Below are 22,122 nucleotides of genomic sequence, written 5' to 3' on the forward strand. Positions count from 1 at the left end.
TGATGCCCAGGAACACGGCCACGCCTGTGATCAGGTGGATGAAGTGCTCGATCTCCTTGGCAATGGGGGTCTTGCCCGACTCCAGGCCGGAGGTGAGGGTGGCGATACGGCCCATGACTGTACGGTCACCGGTGCAGACCACGATGCCACGCGCCGTGCCTGGTGACGTTGAGGACGAGAGAAGGATGTTAGATGACATGTTACAGTATATTATATTTGTAATACCATTTGTGGTATGTTGCGTAAAATGATGGTGCGTTACCCCCATTCAGTGTAAAGAACTGAGTTTGAGTGTAAATCATACGTTTTTTGTAATATTTTTTTGTTGCTGTCATTTCTTCCCCTTTTTTCTCCACAATTTCGTGATTACGTTCTTGTCTCATTGCTGCAACTTCCCAACGGGCTCGGGAGAGGCGAAGGTCGAGTCATGCGTCCTCCGAAACATGACCCGCCAAGCCACACTTAACACCCGCCCACTTAACCCGAAAGCCAGCCCCACCAATGTGTCAGAGGAAACACCGTTCAACTGACTGCCGCAGTCAGCCTGCAGGCGCCCAACCCGCCACAAGCAGTTGCTAGAGCGCAATGAGTCAAGTAAAGCCCCCCCCCGGCCAACCCCTTAGCTAACCCGGACGACGCTGGGCCAATTGCGCGCCACCCTATGGGACTCCATTAAATCATACATTTTTTAATAATAACTTGTCACTCCCTTATAATGAATAGTCCTAAAGTAATCATTCAAAAAAGATTCTAATAGGGAATTCCTGAAGTGTTCTTCACTCAAATACCACTGACGTTTTTCTTGTTGCCACCAATTCAGGTGCAATACACCATCCAGACCACATGGGGGCAGCATCTACCATTCTATGAGGTAAAATAGATTTGGGGCCTACAGGTAACCAGAGGCCTTTAGCTTCATCAGACAATGATGGCCTAGATTCAATCAGATTAGCGTTAACCTGCCGGAACCAAACATTGCATAGCATATTATTGTTTATTGTTTCGGCGATGATGTCGGAGGTGTAACTGCATTAGAGCTGTCAAATCGGTGAGCAGCTGCTCTGGTGGTCATTGTCACGAAGCCACACCCTTCCCACCCGTGTCAGAAGTTTACAAAGAGAAAGTCTAGGCTACATAGAAATAATGACACTCACATTGAAAAATCATGAAACAAAATAAGGATTTCTATCAGCCTAATCCAAGTGTAGATCACAATGTAAGATGGCTGCATGGGATTTCTACTAATGACCCTCGGAGCGTCCAATGGCAATGTCCGCAGCAGGTATAACGATGGGGCCGCTTGTGGATTCGACAGCTCCAACACAGTTACAACTCCGACGCCGCCTAAACAAAAACCAAAAGATAGGCTATGCCGTTGTCGGCTACCGCGGGTTAATGTGGATCTGATTGAATCTAGACCTTAGCCGTTTATGTATGCCATCCTGTATTGACACTACCATTAGACCACTGAGCCGTAGGGAGATAAGGTAATATTTACACCAGATGGAGTGTTCTCAACGATGAAAAGATGCAGACAGATGGGAAGGAAAAGGCACCCGGGGAATTCAAAGAAGCGAGAGGAAAAGAGAGGGTGTAAGAAAGCAGGAGAGAGAGACAGAGTGTGTGTGTGGGCGCTGGGTAGAGTGCTTGTTAAAATGGTGGGTGCCTTGTTGCTATGGCAGCCACAATTTACCCCTTCACACTGTTCAGGGGATAAAGAGAAAGGGAGGGAAGGAAAGAAAGAAAACAGAGTGATGAGGGAATGCTGGTTATGACGACGACAGCGATGATGAGGATCATGGCGATGGCAATGAGAAAAAGGAAAGGGGTCAGGAGGAAGAGGAGGATGGAGATGAGGAGGACGCAGTTGCCAACACGATTGTACCTTCCACACAGTTGGTGGAGAAGAAGGCGACGTTGCGGGTCTCCAGGGGGTTGTCATGGGTACAGTCAGGTGACCTGCTCTGGGGTTCTGATTCGCCTGTCAGGGAGGAGTTATCCACCTATAGGAGAAGGACAAAATCCAGGGAACTTGTTCACAATTTTAAAAAGCGTGTATGTCAAATGTGTAGTTGTGTGAGTGTGTGCTATATTTTAATGTGAGCTGTGTGTGTGTGTGTATGTGTGTGTGGGGGGAAAGGGTCCCACGAGGACAAAGGGTATTTTAGGCTTAGGGGTTAGGTTTACAATTAGGGTTAGGAGTTAGGGTCAGGGGTTAGGTTTAGGGTTAGGAGATAGGTTTAGGAGTTAGGATTTGAAATGGAAATACATTTCAGGTCCCCACAACAATAGTAAAACATATGCTGTGTGTGTGTGTGTGTGTGTGTGTGTGTGTGTGTGTGTGTGTGTGTGTGTGTGTGTGTGTGTGTGTGTGTGTGTGTGTGTGTGTGTGTGTGTGTGTGTGTGTGTGTGTGTGTGTGTGTGTGTGTGTGTTTACCTTGCAGCCGTGAGCAGAGACGACCCTGAGGTCAGCGGGGATCCGATCTCCTCCCTTCACCTCCACCAGATCTCCAGCCACCACCTCCTCGGCGTTGATCTGCATCTTCTCACCCTCACGGATCACCAGCGCTTGCTGACGGACAGAGGAACCCCAATGGTGAAGCAGGAGCCATAAGCCAACCATTAGCTGGCTATAAATACAGGTGTAACACTGAGGTAACAGTAAAACTCACTAGCAACCACAGACTGATCATAGACAAACAACACACTATCACTGACCATAAACTAACCAGTAACGACGGGTTATTATGTTATAACTATGCAATTGCATAGAGATTGGCAGATAAATAATGGAGTAAAGTAAGCGACTAACCACTGACACTGACTATAGACGGACTGCGGGTAGACAAGACGTATGAACTGCATACAGACTGATCATATGAGACAATGTCTGAGTGGCTACTAACTCACCACTGAATGATCAATATGCATCATATTCACTCGCGAATATGTAGAATAGACTAATCACTAACTGACCACGGATACAATGGCCACAACAATGTCGTGTGTTCTGAGAGGGGGGGGGGGACATCTGGATTAGGGTCACAGGTTATTTTGAGTCCCTGCCACAACTACCCCACCCATAGTCATCTAGGAAAAACAAGTTAGGATTAAGATTTGTAAAACACTTATGATGGGACTAATAGGATTGTAATTAGGATGATTGACACTGGGCCCTATGGTCAGGGCCGCGGGATGATTTTTTTCTTGAGCGGAGGGTCAGGGGGATGGAACATAATTACAAATCATTTGTAGACCACAAGAAGCCCAAACAGATGACTAAAACATAATCATTTCAAACCTTCCTTACATTTGTTTATATGATCACATATATCTGTATATGACGTGTGGGAATACTTTGGAACAGATTTCCATAATTTAAATCACTTGGTGCTGATTTGCAGTTTTTTAATAATCTTTTATGTCCAACAAAAAACAAACAAACAAACAAACAATGCTTTATTTGTTTTTGGTTCAGAAAACTCGGTTGGAGGGGGGGGGGGGGTAGCAGATCACCGTGGTGGTGGTGGTATTGTAGGAGACAAGCGGATAGGGTGGTAAGGAGATCTAACGTGTTGACCAAACTGGACACCTGTGTCCGCCATCGCACGCAGGTTGATTTTGTCCCCCCACACCAGACACGATCAGGACACGCAGGTTGATTTTGTACCCCCACACCAGACACGATCAGGACACGCAGGTTGATTTTCTACCCCCACACCAGACACGATCAGGACACGCAGGTTGATTTTGTCCCCCCACACCAGACACGATCAGGACACGCAGGTTGATTTTGTCCTCCTACACCAGACACGATCAGGACACGCAGGTTGATTTTGTCCCCCCACACCAGACACGATCAGGACACGCAGGTTGATTTTGTACCCCCACACCAGACACGATCAGGACACGCAGGTTGATTTTGTCCCCCCCACCAGACACGATCAGGACACGCAGGTTGATTTTGTCCCCCCCCCCACCAGACACGATCAGGACACGCAGGTTGATTTTGTACCCCCACACCAGACACGATCAGGACACGCAGGTTGATTTTGTCCCCCCACACCAGACACGATCAGGACACGCAGGTTGATTTTGTACCCCCACACCAGACACGATCAGGACACGCAGGTTGATTTTGTCCCCCCACACCAGACACGATCAGGACACGCAGGTTGATTTTGTCCCCCCACACCAGACACGATCAGGACACGCAGGTTGATTTTGTCCCCCCACACCAGACACGATCAGGACACGCAGGTTGATTTTGTACCCCCACACCAGACACGATCAGGACACGCAGGTTGATTTTGTACCCCCACACCAGACACGATCAGGACACGCAGGTTGATTTTGTACCCCCACACCAGACACGATCAGGACACGCAGGTTGATTTAGTACCCCCACACCAGACACGATCAGGACACGCAGGTTGATTTTGTACCCCCACACCAGACACGATCAGGACACGCAGGTTGATTTTGTACCCCCACACCAGACACGATCAGGACAAGCAGGTTGATTTTGTCCCCCCCACCAGACACGATCAGGACACGCAGGTTGATTTTGTCCCCCACCATCACCCCCAGACACGATCAGGACACGCAGGTTGATTTTGTCCCCCCACACCAGACACGATCAGGACACGCAGGTTGATTTTGTACCCCCACACCAGACACGATCAGGACACGCAGGTTGATTTTGTACCCCCACACCAGACACGATCAGGACACGCAGGTTGATTTTGTCCCCCCACACCAGACACGATCAGGACACGCAGGTTGATTTTGTACCCCCACACCAGACACGATCAGGACACGCAGGTTGATTTTGTACCCCCACACCAGACACGATCAGGACACGCAGGTTGATTTTGTCCCCCCACACCAGACACGATCAGGACACGCAGGTTGATTTTGTACCCCCCCACCAGACACGATCAGGACACGCAGGTTGATTTTGTACCCCCACACCAGACACGATCAGGACACGCAGGTTGATTTTGTCCTCCTACACCAGACACGATCAGGACACGCAGGTTGATTTTGTCCCCCCACACCAGACACGATCAGGACACGCAGGTTGATTTTGTCCCCCCACACCAGACACGATCAGGACACGCAGGTTGATTTTGTCCTCCTACACCAGACACGATCAGGACACGCAGGTTGATTTTGTCCTCCTACACCAGACACGATCAGGACACGCACCAGACACGATCAGGACACGCAGGTTGATTTTGTCCCCCCACACCAGACACGATCAGGACACGCAGGTTGATTTTGTACCTCCACACCAGACACGATCAGGACACGCAGGTTGATTTTGTACCCCCACACCAGACACGATCAGGACACGCAGGTTGATTTTGTCCCCCCACACCAGACACGATCAGGACACGCAGGTTGATTTTGTACCCCCACACCAGACACGATCAGGACACGCAGGTTGATTTTGTACCCCCACACCAGACACGATCAGGACACGCAGGTTGATTTTGTCCCCCCACACCAGACACGATCAGGACACGCAGGTTGATTTTGTCCCCCCACACCAGACACGATCAGGACACGCAGGTTGATTTTGTACCCCCACACCAGACACGATCAGGACACGCAGGTTGATTTTGTCCCCACACCAGACACGATCAGGACAGCAGGTTGATTTTGTCCCCCACACCAGACACGATCAGGACACGCAGGTTGATTTTGTCCCCCCACACCAGACACGATCAGGACACGCAGGTTGATTTTGTCCCCCCACACCAGACACGATCAGGACACGCAGGTTGATTTTGTACCCCCACACCAGACACGATCAGGACACGCAGGTTGATTTTGTCCCCCACACCAGACACGATCAGGACACGCAGGTTGATTTTGTCCCCCACACCAGACACGATCAGGACACGCAGGTTGATTTTGTCCCCCCACACCAGACACGATCAGGACACGCAGGTTGATTTTGTCCCCCACACCAGCCCCCACACCAGACACGATCAGGACACGCAGGTTGATTTAGTACCCCCACACCAGACACGATCAGGACACGCAGGTTGATTTTGTCCTCCTACACCAGACACGATCAGGACACGCAGGTTGATTTTGTACCCCCACACCAGACACGATCAGGACACGCAGGTTGATTTTGTCCCCCCACACCAGACACGATCAGGACACGCAGGTTGATTTTGTCCCCCCACACCAGACACGATCAGGACACGCAGGTTGATTTTGTCAAGGTTGATTTTGTACCCCCACACCAGACACGATCAGGACACGCAGGTTGATTTTGTCCCCCCACACCAGACACGATCAGGACACGCAGGTTGATTTTGTACCCCCACACCAGACACGATCAGGACACGCAGGTTGATTTTGTCCTCCTACACCAGACACGATCAGGACACGCAGGTTGATTTTGTACCCCCACACCAGACACGATCAGGACACGCAGGTTGATTTTGTCCCCCACACCAGACATGATCAGGACACGCAGGTTGATTTTGTCCCCCCACACCAGACACGATCAGGACACGCAGGTTGATTTTGTCCCCCCACACCAGACACGATCAGGACACGCAGGTTGATTTTGTACCCCCACACCAGACACGATCAGGACACGCAGGTTGATTTTGTCCCCCCACACCAGACACGATCAGGACACGCAGGTTGATTTTGTCCCCCCCACCAGACACGTTCAGGACACGCAGGTTGATTTTGTCCCCCCACACCAGACACGATCAGGACACGCAGGTTGATTTTGTCCCCCCACACCAGACACGATCAGGACACGCAGGTTGATTTTGTCCCCCCACACCAGACACGATCAGGACACGCAGGTTGATTTTGTACCCCCACACCAGACACGATCAGGACACGCAGGTTGATTTTGTCCTCCTACACCAGACACGATCAGGACACGCAGGTTGATTTTGTACCCCCACACCAGACACGATCAGGACACGCAGGTTGATTTTGTCCCCCCACACCAGACACGATCAGGACACGCAGGTTGATTTTGTCCCCCCACACCAGACACGATCAGGACACGCAGGTTGATTTTGTACCCCCACACCAGACACGATCAGGACACGCAGGTTGATTTTGTCCCCCCACACCAGACACGATCAGGACACGCAGGTTGATTTTGTCCCCCCACACCAGACACGATCAGGACACGCAGGTTGATTTTGTCCTCCTACACCAGACACGATCAGGACACGCAGGTTGATTTTGTACCCCCACACCAGACACGATCAGGACACGCAGGTTGATTTTGTCCCCCCACACCAGACACGATCAGGACACGCAGGTTGATTTTGTACCCCCACACCAGACACGATCAGGACACGCTGGTTGATTTTGTCCCCCCACACCAGACACGATCAGGACACGCAGGTTGATTTTGTCCCCCCACACCAGACACGATCAGGACACGCAGGTTGATTTTGTCCCCCCACACCAGACACGATCAGGACACGCCGGTTGATTTTGTACCCCCACACCAGACACGATCAGGACACGCAGGTTGATTTTGTCCCCCCACACCAGACACGATCAGGACACGCAGGTTGATTTTGTACCCCCACACCAGACACGATCAGGACACGCAGGTTGATTTTGTACCTCCACACCAGACACGATCAGGACACGCAGGTTGATTTTGTACCCCCACACCAGACACGATCAGGACACGCAGGTTGAAATATAAAAACAAACTCTGAACAAATTATATTAATTAGAGAACAGGTCGAAAAGCGTTAAACATTTACAGCAATTTAGCAAGCTAGCTTGCTGTTGCTAGCTAATTTGTCCTGGGATATAAATATTGGGTTGTTATTTCACCTGAAATGCATAAGGTCCTCTACTCCGACAATTAATCCACAGATGAGAAAGGAATTTGGTTTACCGTTTTGTCATCTCTCCTCCTTCCTCAGGCTTCTTGTTTACTTCTTTGGACTTTATATGGCGGTTGGCAACCAACTTTACGGTGCATTACTACAACCGACTGGAGCGTGGACGTCAGTTTATATTTCAAATCACCCACGTGGGTATATGCTCCTAAACACCAATGAGGAGACGGGAGAGGCTGGACTTGCTGAGTACTGGCACCTGAGTACTGGCACCTCAAATGTTCTACTGCTTGAGCTCCTGTTCCTCTTATAGAATATTAACTCAAAGTATTGTGGAGTTCCTGTACCTAAATGTAAATAGTACCAGCATCCAAAATGAGTACTGTATTCTATTTCAGTCCAAGCCATGCACTGAACAAGAGGTTTGCTTACCTGGGGCACCATGTTCTTGAAGGACTCCATGATTTTGGAGCTCTTGGCCTCCTGGAAGTAGGAGAAACAGCCGGTGATGATGACCACAGCGGAGAGAACGATACCCAGGTACAACTGGAGAGAGAGAACCCAGCAAACAATGTAAAAAACAAACCGTATTGGAACATTTTAACAAACGTTCTTACAACCATTATGTCCTTCTACTAATGTTTATCAAATAATATTTTACCAGCATTCATGAGGTGTTGTCATGCTATGTTATCTGAAAACCAAATTGGAATTCAATTGGAACATTACTTAACATTGTAGGAACCTTCACAGTTTTTTGCTGTGGAAAGAATCTAACTTCATTGTTTGATTGTGTTATTATGGTGCCTAGCTTTTTAATTCATTTAGGGTTGGTTGAAGCATATAGCTGGATCTAAAATATCACATGCCATGCAGGGTTGAGGTCAATTCAGAATTGAATTGAGAATGGCTGATGAATTCCAATTCAGTTCTTGAATTTGAATTGAAATAGTTCACGGGATGCAGAATTATTTGAATTTGACTTTGAATTAATGGAAATATATAGGATAGGAAATAAATCATTGATACGTTCAATGAAATTCATTGAAATTCAAATGCCTCATTTAGTATTACCCAGGTACAACTGGAGAGAGAGAGCAAGGAGAGAGAGACAGAAATATTGTTTAACCATTTATCATTTTAGACAGTGCCTATATTTCCCATTCATTTGGGGTTGGTTGAGGCATATAGCTGGATCTAAGAAACACATGGGACATTGACTCATATCGACAGTAGACCACCAGACACTTAATTGAGTTTGCCAAATCTTTTCGTGCCATGTAGGAATCAGCCACAACTCCACAAGTTGAATCTTAATGCTACATTTTGGAAACACTACATTAAGCTGAACCAAAAAGGCCATGTATACCCTTGCATCCCTTTATCCCCTGCCAAGTGATGATGGTGGCCATTTTGTGTGTGTCTGTCACTCACATTGTCTCCGGCGGGCTCATCCTCAGTGGCGGCTTGGATGGCGTAGGCCAAGAAACAGAGGATGGCGCCAGTCCACAGCAGGATGGAGAAGCCACCGAACAGCTGACGACAGAACTTGACCCACTCGGGGGTGGTGGGGGGAGGTGTGAGGGCATTGGGGCCGTCTCGAGCCAGGTACTCAGCGGCCTTAGCGTTGGTCAGACCCTGAGGAGGGGGCGAGAAAGGGGGGATAGGGAGAGAGGAAGGAGAGGGATTGCTGTTAAAAGGGTACAACCTTGGGCATCATTTGTGATGTGGTTGTTGGCTAGTTAGATATTTTGTGTGATAACTGATATTACCATTAAGGTTACAATATATTTCATTTTAAAAGCCCCAACACAGGTTTTGAGAAAACTCTTGAGGTGATGAATTTACCTGGACTATATCAGTAGCGTACTTCTGGCATACCTCCTCGATGGACATCTTGTGTTCCGTCTAAAAGAAAAAAGTAAAAAACATTGAATAAATCTCTAGTTTTAACGAAATATTTGGAAATATATTGTGAATAGCGCTTGGGGACATTTTACGGCTGTTTGTCAGAAGGAAATTCATATTCTCATGGTTTGACCATATGACTCATGTCACGTTTACTCCCACTCCCCCTCTCCGGCGCTCAATGTCGCCAGTTGTCTCATCATTACCTGCCACCATCGTTATGCGCAACTTCACCTCATGACACTCACCTGGACTCCATCACCTTCCTGATTCCCTTCCCTATATCTGTCACTCCCCTTGGTTCTTTCCTCAGGTGTTATTGACTCTGTTTCTATTTCATGTCTGTACGCTTTTTATGTTTCTTGTTTTGTACTATGTTTGATTTATTATTAAATTTACACTCCCTGTACATGCTTCCCAACTCCCAGTGTATACGTTATAGAATAATGCTTCACTAAGGGGAAGCAACAGGGATTTTTGTTTTTACTGGTGACGTCGGGTCCAAGTGCCGCTGCTGAAGCAACCGGCGATGCCTCAGCTGGATCGTTAGGCTTCCATGCCTCAGCTGGCTCGACAGGTTCTCAAGCCTTGGTTGGTTCGGCAGGCTTCCCATGCCTCAGCCGGCTCGTCAGGCTCCCGCGCCTCAGTAGAAGCGACTGTCCTGCTCTTGGTCCTCGGGACCGTCCCTCTGGTCGGCGTCATCCGGCGGCTAGAGCCACGCATCAGGGAGGGGAAGGGGGTACTGTCACGTTTACTCCTGCTCCCCCTCTCCGGCGCTCAACGTCGCCAGTTGTCTCATTACGCACACCTGCGACCATCGTTACGCGTACCTGCGCCTCATGACACTCACCTGGACTCCATCACCTTCTTGATTCCCTCCCCTATATCTGTCACTCCCCTTGGTTCTTTCCTCAGGCGTTATTGACTCGGTTTCTGTTTCATGTCTGTACGCATTTCGTGTTTCTTGTTTTGTGCTATGTTCAATTTATTATTACAGTTGCACTCCCTGTACTTGCTTCCTGACTTTCAGCGTACACGTTATACCTCATAACAGATTAAATCCTTTTCAATCAGGATTAGTTTTCATTGGCATTGCCTCTAACCACAAACTACTATTCATAAAAAAAGTGTTTCATTTAACTAGGCAAGTCAGTTAAGAACAAATTCTTATTTACATTGACGGCCTAGGAACAGTGGGTTAACTTCCTTGTTCAGGGGCAGAATGACCGATTTTTTTTACCTTGGCACTCGGGGATTCTTTCGGTTACTGGCCCAACACTCTAACCTATAGGCTACCCACCGCCCAGTGGGTGCTCTTTAGAATAGTGTTTCTCAACCTTTTATTATACCAGGGTCTGGCAAGTTATGGTCCTTCCTCCTTAGATTAAAACTAGCACTTTAGATTGGACTAAATTGGTCTCAGCTAACCATCTGATGGACCAGTTAGCAACATCCCAGGACACACTGCTCTAGGGCACGGTGCACGGACAGGAAACAGGAAGTAGGAATTATGCACTACATACCAAGGGAACTTCCTTCTTCAGTTCATCCATGTCCTTGGTCTTCTTGTCCGCCTTGGAGTCCGCCTTCTTGGGGGACTCCTTCTCTTCCTTCTCCGTCGTGGTGGCCACACGGTAGCTGTCTGAACGTCCATACTGAAAGACAAACACAGAGAGAAAACAGATCCTTGACCAGTCCATATTTTACATAGAAAAAGGTTGGGTTAATACACAGTGTGGGTCAGCTAATCCTAAATCCACTATTTTAGGCTTTGAACGTGTCAATGCTGCCCTAGTAACTTTGAGTTTTTTGCAGTGACTTGGGCTTTCTGGTGCCAGCTGGTATCCTACCTGCACCACAAGCTAAGCCACAACTAGAGTTCATGCACTAAGATAATATCACTGTTAGCTACTTGAGTGGAGGCCACAATCAAACAAGCAAACAGAGAATTAAGTGCAAGGCTGCCATAATTATATGGTTGGGCAAAGCTCCCTAAATATTTGCCACTCTAGCTTTGTATATGCCACATGAAAATGATGAAAATGATAACAGCCAGGGAATGTATAACATGGTCCAGAATTTAAGGTTTTTCTAATCAAGACCTATTGGTTGTGGATTAAAACTAGGCTACTTTACTTTACTAGGTGTCTCCTGCAGGTAGTGAGCTCTCCAAATTCCCACCATTTGAGACTGTTTTATTTCCCCAATTTATTGTTTCCCCACAAAGTGTACAGTATTTACAGTAAATGCCCATTTGGGGATTTTCTTGTCAGATCGGTTTTGGTATCGCAACAGGAAGGCTACATTCGAGTCAGGTATACCCCACCTGTCTTTTATGGTATAGACAGCTTTTTTTACCTGATTGAAGGCTTTTTATTTTAAATATTGAAGGTTGAAGTCTGAACTTTGTAAATATGTACAGTGACAAATGTCGCTTTGGAATATTAGCTAAATGTTGTAAATAAATCAAACCACCTCTACCCTCCTGCCTCCTGCTGCTTACCTTTAAGACTCCTACAAGGTCCCTATTTTACAGTCAGTGGTATGTCAGTGATTGCCTACATAATGCAAAGGCTCCCAAACATGGTTCCTTCCTCTACCATTCCCTTTCTCAATTACTCCCTCCACACCGAACCCTCTTTCACTCTTTCTGTCTCTCCTTTCATCTCTCTCTCTCCCACACTCTCTTTAAATGTCTCCCTCTTTCTCTCGTCATGGACAATACAGGCCTTGTGAGAGTACAGTGCCACAGTGAGAGGGACCTCACATGGTCGTTTCTATGAAAAGCGCATGACGGTGGCCCTGTGGCCCCAGGTGACGTGATGGTCAGAGAAACCACAGAAAGTCCTGAAAACGTCCTTAGAGGAGAAATGGTCCATGATACTAAATGTGTTATACTATGTGCCTTATATGTGTTTATATGCCTCTTACACTGTATGTCTATATACTGTACAATGAGTAACAAAACATTAAAAACACCTGCTCTTTCCATGACCAGGGGAATCTAGGTGAAAGCTATATCCCATATTGATGTCACTTGTTAAATCTACTTCAATCAGTGTAGATGAAGGCGAGGAGGATTTTTAAGCCTTGAGACAATTGAGACATGGATTGTGTGTGTCATCTTAATTGGGGCAAACGGGCTCATGTTAATAGCTGGAGCGTAATAAGTGGAATGGTATCAAATACATCAAACACATGGTTTCCCATGTGTATCAAGAATGGTCCACTACCCAAAGGACATCCAGCCAATTTGACACAACTGTGGGAAGCATTGGAGTCAGCATGGGCCAGCATCCTTGTGGAATGCTCTCGACACCTTGTAGAGTCCATGACCCGACAAATTGAGGCTGTTCTGAGCAACAGGGAGTGCAACTAAATATTAGGAAGGTGTTCTTAATGTTTTGTAAACTCAGCGTATGTGTCTGTGTTTACAGCCCTAAAACACACAAACGGCAATTTATCGTATGAACTTTAATCACAGTAAGACAGTAAAAGACACTATGAGCAGACTTTGGGTTTGGTCACTGATACATTCATGTTGTATCCATCTTGTGCAGTCTACAAGGTAATCACATTTCATGGTTGAATTACAGTCTTCATCGCTTGATCAAAGACTAGACATTGCCACTGGGAGAGATTCAAAGAGACACTGGGAGGAGATTCAAAGAGACATTGGGAGAGATTCAAAGAGACACTGGGAGAGATTCAAAGAGACATTGGGAGAGATTCAAAGAGACATTGGGAGAGATTCCAAAGAGACACTGGGAGAGATTCAAAGAGACACTGGGAGAGATTCAAAGAGACACTGGGAGGAGATTCAAAGAGACACTGGGAGAGATTCAAAGAGACACTGGGAGAGATTCAAAGAGACACTGGGAGGAGATTCAAAGAGACATTGGGAGAGATTCAAAGAGACATTGGGAGAGATTCAAAGAGACATTGGGAGAGACTCAAAGAGACACTGGGAGAGACTCAAAGAGACACTGGGAGAGACTCAAAGAGACACTGGGAGAGACTCAAAGAGACACTGGGAGAGACTCAAAGAGACATTGGGAGAGACTCAAAGAGATATTGTTAGAGATTCAAAAGATAGAGATACAGAACCTGTCCTATCAGACAACTCCAAATCATTGTATCAGAGCTAAATCACTCAGCCTGAGCCTTTACAAGATATGCATCACAGGAGCCTTTGGTGGTTCATTTCCCTACTGCATCTCCTTCTGAAGAGGAGGACTGGCCACCCCTCATAGCCTGGAAGAGGACTGGCCACCCCTCATAGCCTGGAAGAGGACTGGCCACCCCTCATAGCCTGGAAGAGGACTGGCCACCCCTCATAGCCTGGAAGAGGACTGGCCACCCCTCATAGCCTGGTTCCTCTCTAGGTTTCTTCCTAGGTTTTTGGCCTTTCTAGGGAGTTTTTCCTAGGGAGTTTTTCCTAGCCACCGTGCTTCTTTCACATGCATTGCTTGCTGTTTGGGGTTTTAGGCTGGGTTTCTGTACATCACTTTGAGATATCAGCTGATGTACGAAGGGCTATATAAATACATTTGATTTGATTTGATTATGCCTCCCATCATGTAACACATACAAACCAGGAAGTACCCCTGAGTCCTCCACAGGAGAGCCAAAATGTCATCCACTAAACACCGAAGTCACCTAGCCCACCACTGGTTGACTATGCTAATAGTCCCCTTAAGTCCACTTGCTCTCAAATTAATTACAAAAAAAGCCAGAGGGAAGGGGGTCGGGAAGGGACATTTGGGGGTGCTCTTACCTGGTATTACCTTTGGGGGGGGGGGTACCTGGCCATAGAGAGGGTTTTATTCTCTATTTTGGTTAGGCCAGGGTGTGACTAGGGTGGGCATTCTATGTCCTTTTTTCTATGCTTTGTATTTCTTTGTTTTGGCCTGGTATGGCTCTCAATCAGGGACAGCTGTACATCGTTGTCGCTGATTGGGAGCCATACTTAGGCAGCCTGTTTTCCTTTGGGGTTTTGTGGGTAGTTGTTTTCTGTCTTGTCTGTTCACCTGGCAGAACTGTTGGCTTTCGTTTTCTTGTTTTATTTAAAGTGTCATTAAAGTTAATATGAGCACTTACCACGCTGCATCTTGGTCCCCTCTGTCAGACGATCGTTACAGTAGCAGTGATCGAGTTTTTTAGCAGTGCGAGTACTATAGAACTTCGATAGTGTTTTCCTCAGATTTTCTTTGTTATAATCCCCAGCTACAATACATGCAGCCTCAGGATATGTGGTTTCCAGTTTGCATAAAGTCCAGTGAAGTTCTTTGAGGGCCATCGTGGTATCGGCTTGAGGGGGAATATACATGGCTGTGACTATATCTAAAGAGAATTCTCTTGGTAATACGGTTGGCATTTGATTGTGAGGTATTCTAGGTCCGGTGAACAAAAGGACTTGAGTTCCTGTACATTATCACAATCAAACCATGAGTAGTTAATCATGAAACATACACCTTCTTCTTCCCGGAGAGATATTTATTTGTGTAGAGGTGATTTGATGATGTTGAAATGATCAAGTTGAAATGGTGCTGGAATAGTGAAGGCAGCTCCCGCATTCTTTGCGACTTGCAGTAACTCTCTTTGGTTATAAATCAATAGTCGTTCCCATAGGGCGGCGCACAATTGGCCCAGCGTCGTTCGGGTTTGGCTGGAGTAGGCCGCCATTGTAAATAAGAATTTGTTCTTAACTGACATGCCTAGTTAAATAAAGGTTAAATAAAAAATGAAAAAATGTGTTTAGTGGTCCGAAAATGTGGGAAACATTAACTTGCTTGACCATGCTGTAGGTCATGTTACATGCAATATGCTTTGTGGACTTCAACAGACAGAGGTTGCTATCCGGCTTTGTAATAAAACAAAGGTGTGGTTGAATTGTCTCGGCCTTTAGGCCTATAAACCACGGTCGCAAGGCATATGAATGAACTTATAGAGCAAACACTGCACTGCTACTGCTGAGGAAAGGCCTACTACTCATCCCGTGAGATCAACTGTCGACACAAATTAGGGCCGACTAAAGGAATAACTGTATTGGCCAATGCCAATAATTTCATTGGCCAGTGCTATCCGTAATCCTTGAGATGTTCCTTCCCTTACCCTAACCCTAAACTTAACCATAAACATAACCTGAATTTTAGCCGTAACCATTTTAAATGTCAACTTCAGCGGGGGGTAGGGACGTCCCAAGGGTTCTGGATAGCACGGACCATATTTCATCACAAACCATGAATCATGACATCATCGGCTTAAGGAAGGATAGAGTGCATTCGGAAGGTATTCAGACCTCTTTACTTTTTCCACATTTTGTTACGTTACAGCCTTATTCTAAAATGGATTCAATAAATGTATTTCCTCATCAATCTATACACAATACCCCAAATTGAAAAGTGAAAAGAGGTTTTTAGATTTTTTCAAATTTATAACAAATATAAAACTGAAATATCTTATTTACATAAGTATTTAGACCCTTTGCTATGAGAATCGAAATTGAGCTCAGGTGCATCCTGTTTCCATTGATCATCCTTGAGATGTTTCTACAACTTGACTGGAGTCCACCTGTGGTAAATTCAATTGATTGGACATGATTGGGAAAGGCACACACCTGTCTATGTAAGGTCCCACAGTCGACAGTGCACGTCAGAGCTCCGAGATAGGATTGTGTCGAGGCACAGATCTGGGGAAGGGTACCAAAAAATGGCCAAGCTGTGCAATATGGTGAAAAGGGCCTTGATCAGGGAGGTGAACAAAAACCAGAGGGTCAGTCCTCAAGAACACAGTGGCCTCCATCATTCTTATATGGAAAATGCTTGGAACCACCAAGACTCTTCCTAGAGCTGGCAATCAGGGGAGAAGGGCCTTAGTCAGGGAGGTGACCAAGAACCTGATGGTCACTCTAAGTTCCTCTGTGGAGATAGGAGAAGCTTCCAGGACAACCATCTCTGCAGCACTCCACCAATCAGGCCTTTATGGTAGAGTGGCCAGATGGAAGCCACTCCTCAGTAAAAGGCACATGACAGCATGCTTGGAGTTTGCCAAAAGGCATCTAAAGACTCACAGATCATGATAAATAATATTCTCTGGTCTGATGAAACCAAGATTGAACTTTTTGGCCTGAATGCCAAGTGTCACATCTGGAGGAAACCTGGCACAATCGGTATGGCGAAGAAAGATGGTGGCAGCATCATGCTCTGGGGATGTTTTTCAGTGGCAGGGACTGGGAGACTAGTCAGAATTGAGGGAAAGATGAATGGAGCAAAGTACAGAGGTCCTTGACGAAAGCCTCCTCCAGAACGCTCAGGACCTCAGACTGGGGCTAAGGTTCACTTTCCAACAGGACAACAACCCTAAGCACACAGCCAAGACAACGCAGGAATGGCTTCGGGACAAGTCTCTGAATGTCCTTTAGTGGCCCAGCCAGAGCCCGGATTTGAACTAGATCGAACATCTTTGGAGAGACCTGAAAATAGCTGTGCAGCGAAACTCCCCATCCAACCTGACAAAGCTTGAGAGGATCTGCAGAGAACAATGGGAGATACTCCCAAAATACAGGTGTGCCAAACTTGTAACGTCATACTCAAGAAGACTTGAGGCTGTAATCGCAGCCAAAGGTGCTTCAACAAAGTACAGTAAAGGGTCTGAATATTTATGTAAATGTAATCTTCCAGTTTCTTTTCCAAAATGTTCTACAAATTTGTTTTTGCTTAGTCATTATGGGGTATTGTGTGTAGATTGATGACTTTTTTGTGTGTTTTTTAAATCCATTTTAGAATAAGGCTATAATGTAACAAAATATGGAAAAGAATCAAGTGGTCTGAACACTTTCCGAACAAAGATGAATAGGAACATTTTGTCCTTTTTGCCATGACTAATCAATAGGGTTTTGGCAGTCTGTGTCAAAACATCACTACACCGAGTCAAAATGGAAGATAGAAATAAACAAGATTTTCTGTTACAACCAGTCGCTGACATGCTTGATTATTAGGCTATGACAACCTCCCGAACCCGTATCAACATGGGGGAACTGGGCATCCATTTTGGCGCAACTGTCTGCGTTGATTGGTACCCCAACCGAACCTCTCCACTAATTCCCTATCTGTATATCCATAACCAATGACTGTCACAGTGTCAGTGACTTAATATATGACTCTGTAGGATGGGTATAAAACAAGTGGTGGACAACAATTCCAATATTCCAATTCCGGCATTTAGTATCCCACCCCCACCCTCTGAATGTGTCCCTGTGGCCTTCTCATCAATTACAAATGGTAGTCACGGAGGCCATCACTGTGCCATAAAAGCAAGGGGTCAAAACGTGAAACAATATTATGACAACTAGGCTAATAATGTAATGCAATTAGGCCTATTAATAGATCATCAGATTTAGAGGATGGATAAGGCTGTCCGACATCCTTCCTGCATCCCCATTGCCTTTCTTCTGTAGCCTAACCTAAATATGATCATTTTTCCTAAATATTGTAATTCTTCTTGACAATTTGTCTATGTGCCATTCAAATTCAATGGAATACATACAAAAAAGTAGAGAATGGCCAAAAAAAATCTGGCTAATTTGGGATTTAGGTTTGGCGAACAGCTTGTTTTCAATTTGTCACGAGGAACAGATTGCTCGCCTTTGCCCCACAGGCGACACATTCCTTAATCGCCCAACAGAGTTCATCCCTCGGTAGCCTACCTATGTTTAGTGATATAATTAAGCAATAAGGCCAATATACCACTGCTAAGGGCTGTGTCCAGGCACTCCGCGTAGCTATTATAAACTGGTTACCAACATAATTAGAGTTGTACAAATACATGTTTTGTCATACCCGTGGAATACCACGGCTGTCAGCCAATCAGCATTCAGGGCTCGAATCCCCCAGTTCATAATCAAAATTTGGGACCAGATTCTCCTCTCCCCGTAACTCAATTATGACGCACCCGCTGGCGGCTGGAGAGGAGAGGAGTGGAAGTGCGCAATTCGGTCCGTTCGAGCGCAATTCGGAAAACGGTGCAGATAGCAGATTAGAACAATGTCAGTAATGTTTCTATTTAACACAGACATGGAAAATGTGATTTAACAGAAGAATAGACAGCGATGAAATGTATTGGACTGTAATTGGTCCAATTGGATTTAATCAACATAGAAATAGCTACCCTTCATGCGTTTAACTGTCACGCAAGTAACAGTTGCGTGACATTTAAACTGGGGGGGGGGGGGGGGGGGGCCCTTTGACAACAATTTTGGACCCCCTAAATGTGGAGTATGAAATAATTTTTACATAACTAATTTTTGCTATCGTTCTTTTTTTACATCCGTTATTAGACCGTGGCAACGATGATGGTTATGAACATGGTCTTTTGCCTGCTAATGAATGAAGAAAACGATATGACAACAATAACGTCTAATGTAACTGGCACCTCTAACAGTACAACTGGCCCCAGCTTGGCCCCCCCAGTTGAAATGGTCTAGAACCGCCACTGACTACAGCTATCCATTCATAAACGCATTTTTACACACAATAGAAATAACTCTTACCCCCATCTCGGCGCAGTCAGTCGGGTATCCACAGCAGATGAAAAGGTTTTAGGCTGGATTCCACCAGAGTAGCTGATAGTATAGTTAGAAACAGAAGAGAGAACTGTAACTGTACAATTTAAGAAGAAAAAAATGCTCTTCTTCCAGACGCTTTTGGCTATTGTTCTAATAATACATGATCAGATCTCATTCATAAGAGGAACGGCACAGAAAAACATGAGAAGACAACGTTTCATTTAATACCTTGTTTAAAGGGGGCCGTTTTAGGTGTAAAATTATCAAATTAAAGGCAGTTTAGTAATAAGCGTTGCTCTGTATCATGCGAAAATTATACCCAGTGAAATTGAAGAGCGGAGCCGCTTGTTTACCGTATTCGATGCTGTCTCCCTCCGCTGCTACGCTCAGCTGCCGTGCCACTCCTTTTCCACGCTCCCCAATACTCCTCGTGTGAAAGAAGCGCCAGTGGGTGTGTGAGATGCACTGGACGCACAAAGCAGGATAGACCTATTGCAAGTGTGCCATGCAATCAGTCTCACTCGTAACTATAATCCACCCACAGACCATTCTTTGCCCCAATAGGTCGCATTACAAACAGACAATTGAGAGATCACCAGTCCAATTCTGCTTCAGGATGTTAAGACATTGGCCAATAGAAGAAAGAGAAGACTTGACAGTTTAAAAGAACAGCTGTCTAACAACTATGAAAACGTTCTTAAATTGTAGTTTGCTTGACAGTTAGCCTCCCTCACACATGAAATTGCAATCTCTTGAGAGATGACGGACTTAACAATACATCAATGATGTTATGAATCTCTTCTGCAGCTATAAATACAAACGCTCCGCTCAAGTCTGTCATCCATATTTCTGGAACATATGAATATGCTATCAATGTCGCTCCCCAATGACCAATCTGTCTCAACACTTTAGTGTTCCTCTCAGTTACCTCCGCCCAAAACTCCCACTGTCAGCTGTGGTCTCCCTGGAGGTTTGATAAGCATCTCTTATCACTCCACACCAGAGTTAGTTGTTGCGCCTTGCATGTAAATGCCATGCGAACATTCCAGAGAGAACACACACTCAATCATCTGATATCATTGTATTGTTCAACGCACTTGAATGCATAAGTCTCTGGCTTTACAAGTGTATTTTTGAATCCAACACCTGCTGTTGAGTAGCCTGGGTACCAGTCTCTTTAGCTAACCTTTAACCTCTTGCCACTCCTTGCCTTTGGCAAATAATAGGAGTGGCAAGGAGTGGAATGAATGTAAACTAAAGAGGCCGGTACCTGGAGTGTCTTGAAACTGGAAAGAACAAAGGGATTTGTGTTTTGTGATTATTTGTGCGTGTGCGTGTGTGCGCGTGCGTGTGTTGTGTAACTGTGTAACTCTTTGTGTGTGTAATAGGGAATATTTCAGATGAATAAAGTTAATATCCAGTTAAGAGTAATTAACACAATGCTTAGCATATCTATATGTATTCCCTTTATGTAATAAACAAGATTCCAAGTGTTCTATTTGTGACACTTTTATTTGTATCAGGGTTTGATGGTCACTAGACTTGTTACTGAACGTTATGGATTGTTCTCATTTCGTTTGATAGTGATTGACGTCAGAGGTACAAGGACATACTGACATATAAACTGGGATTCTGTAGCAACTGGCAAGGTCATTGTCTTTTTTTGAGTTCCCAGACAACATTTTGCGCTGTCTGATTAATATAAAAGAACCTTCTCAGAGAAAGTACATTAGACATTTTCTATGCTGCCGTGCTGGAGGTGTCTCTCTCTCTTTTGCAACTTGTAATAAACTAAACCAGATAGATTTCTGATTGACTTTATCAAGGACTGCACTCCTTTTTGTTTCACCTGGAAATACCCTTTAAAGTGCAAGTGTGCCAATTAGATTATTTTTTTTTGGGGGGGGGGTTCTTTTTGGAACATTTTTATTTATTTGGCTCAAATTTATTTTATGCAATCGTATCTCCGTATCCAGAAACATACCTTGCAAGTTGACAGTTACATTTGACATTTTAGTCATTTAGATGCTCTTTTCCAGAGCAACTTACAATCAGGGAATTCCATCAGAGCTACAGGAGGTGAGAGGATGATACACACACACAAACACACAGTCTTGTATAGCTAACCTTGTGGGGACACACAATTCAGTCCCATTCAAATCCTATTTTCCCTAACCCCTAACCCTAAACCTAACCCTAACCCTAACCCTAACCTTAACCCGAAAACCTCACCTTAACTCTAACACTAAAAACTAACCCTAGCTCCTAACCCTAACCCTAATTCTAACCCTAACACTAATTCTAACCTTAACCCTGAACCCCCTAGAAATAGCATTTAACCTTGGTCCCCACAAGTATAGTTAAACAGGTCCACACACAGAGACTGAGCAGATCGAACATCTCTAGAGAGACCTGAAAATAGCTGTGCAGCGACGCTCCCCATCCAACCTGACAGAGCTTGAGAGGATCTGCAGAGAAGAATGGGAGATACTCCCCAAATACAGGTGTGCCAAGCTTGTAGCGTCATACCCAAGAAGACTCAAGGCTGTAATCGCTGCTAAAGGTGTTTCAACAAAGTACTGAACAAAGGGTCTGAATAAATGTGATATTTCAGTTTTTCATTTTCAATACAATTGCAAACATTTCTAAAAACCTGTTTTTTGCTTTGTCACTATGGGGTATTGTGTGTAGATTGATGAGGGGAAAAATGATTTAATGCATTTTAGAATAAGGCTGTAACGTAAGAAAATTTGGAAAAAGTCAAGGGGTCTGAATACTTTCTGAATGCACTGT

At 45.5% G+C, this 22,122-nt stretch overlaps 1 protein-coding gene across 2 annotated transcripts in view; it reads right to left on the reverse strand.

Moving 5' to 3' along the window:
* The window catches only part of LOC106569974 (sodium/potassium-transporting ATPase subunit alpha-3), a 34,639-nt gene extending 14,427 nt beyond the window's left edge, over positions 1 to 20,212 (reverse strand). Inside the window, exons 1-9 of one of the 2 annotated variants that reach the window (XM_014141771.3) lie at positions 19,683 to 20,212; positions 19,315 to 19,386; positions 11,288 to 11,419; positions 9,705 to 9,764; positions 9,291 to 9,494; positions 8,289 to 8,402; positions 2,438 to 2,572; positions 1,886 to 2,003; positions 1 to 159 (exon numbers count right to left, since the gene is read on the reverse strand). The exon at positions 1 to 159 is cut by the window's left edge and continues 110 nt beyond it. In XM_014141771.3, coding sequence (XP_013997246.1) covers positions 1 to 159; positions 1,886 to 2,003; positions 2,438 to 2,572; positions 8,289 to 8,402; positions 9,291 to 9,494; positions 9,705 to 9,764; positions 11,288 to 11,419; positions 19,315 to 19,320 — 928 coding nt within the window. In that variant the 5' untranslated portion in view covers positions 19,321 to 19,386; positions 19,683 to 20,212. The other variant, XM_014141773.2, reaches the window with a different exon arrangement.
* Between the last annotated feature and the right edge of the window lie 1,910 nt (positions 20,213 to 22,122).

Source organism: Salmo salar, chromosome 14 (assembly GCF_965601325.2).
Source record: "Salmo salar chromosome 14, fSalSal1, whole genome shotgun sequence".
Classification (NCBI taxonomy): Eukaryota; Metazoa; Chordata; class Actinopteri; order Salmoniformes; family Salmonidae; genus Salmo; species Salmo salar.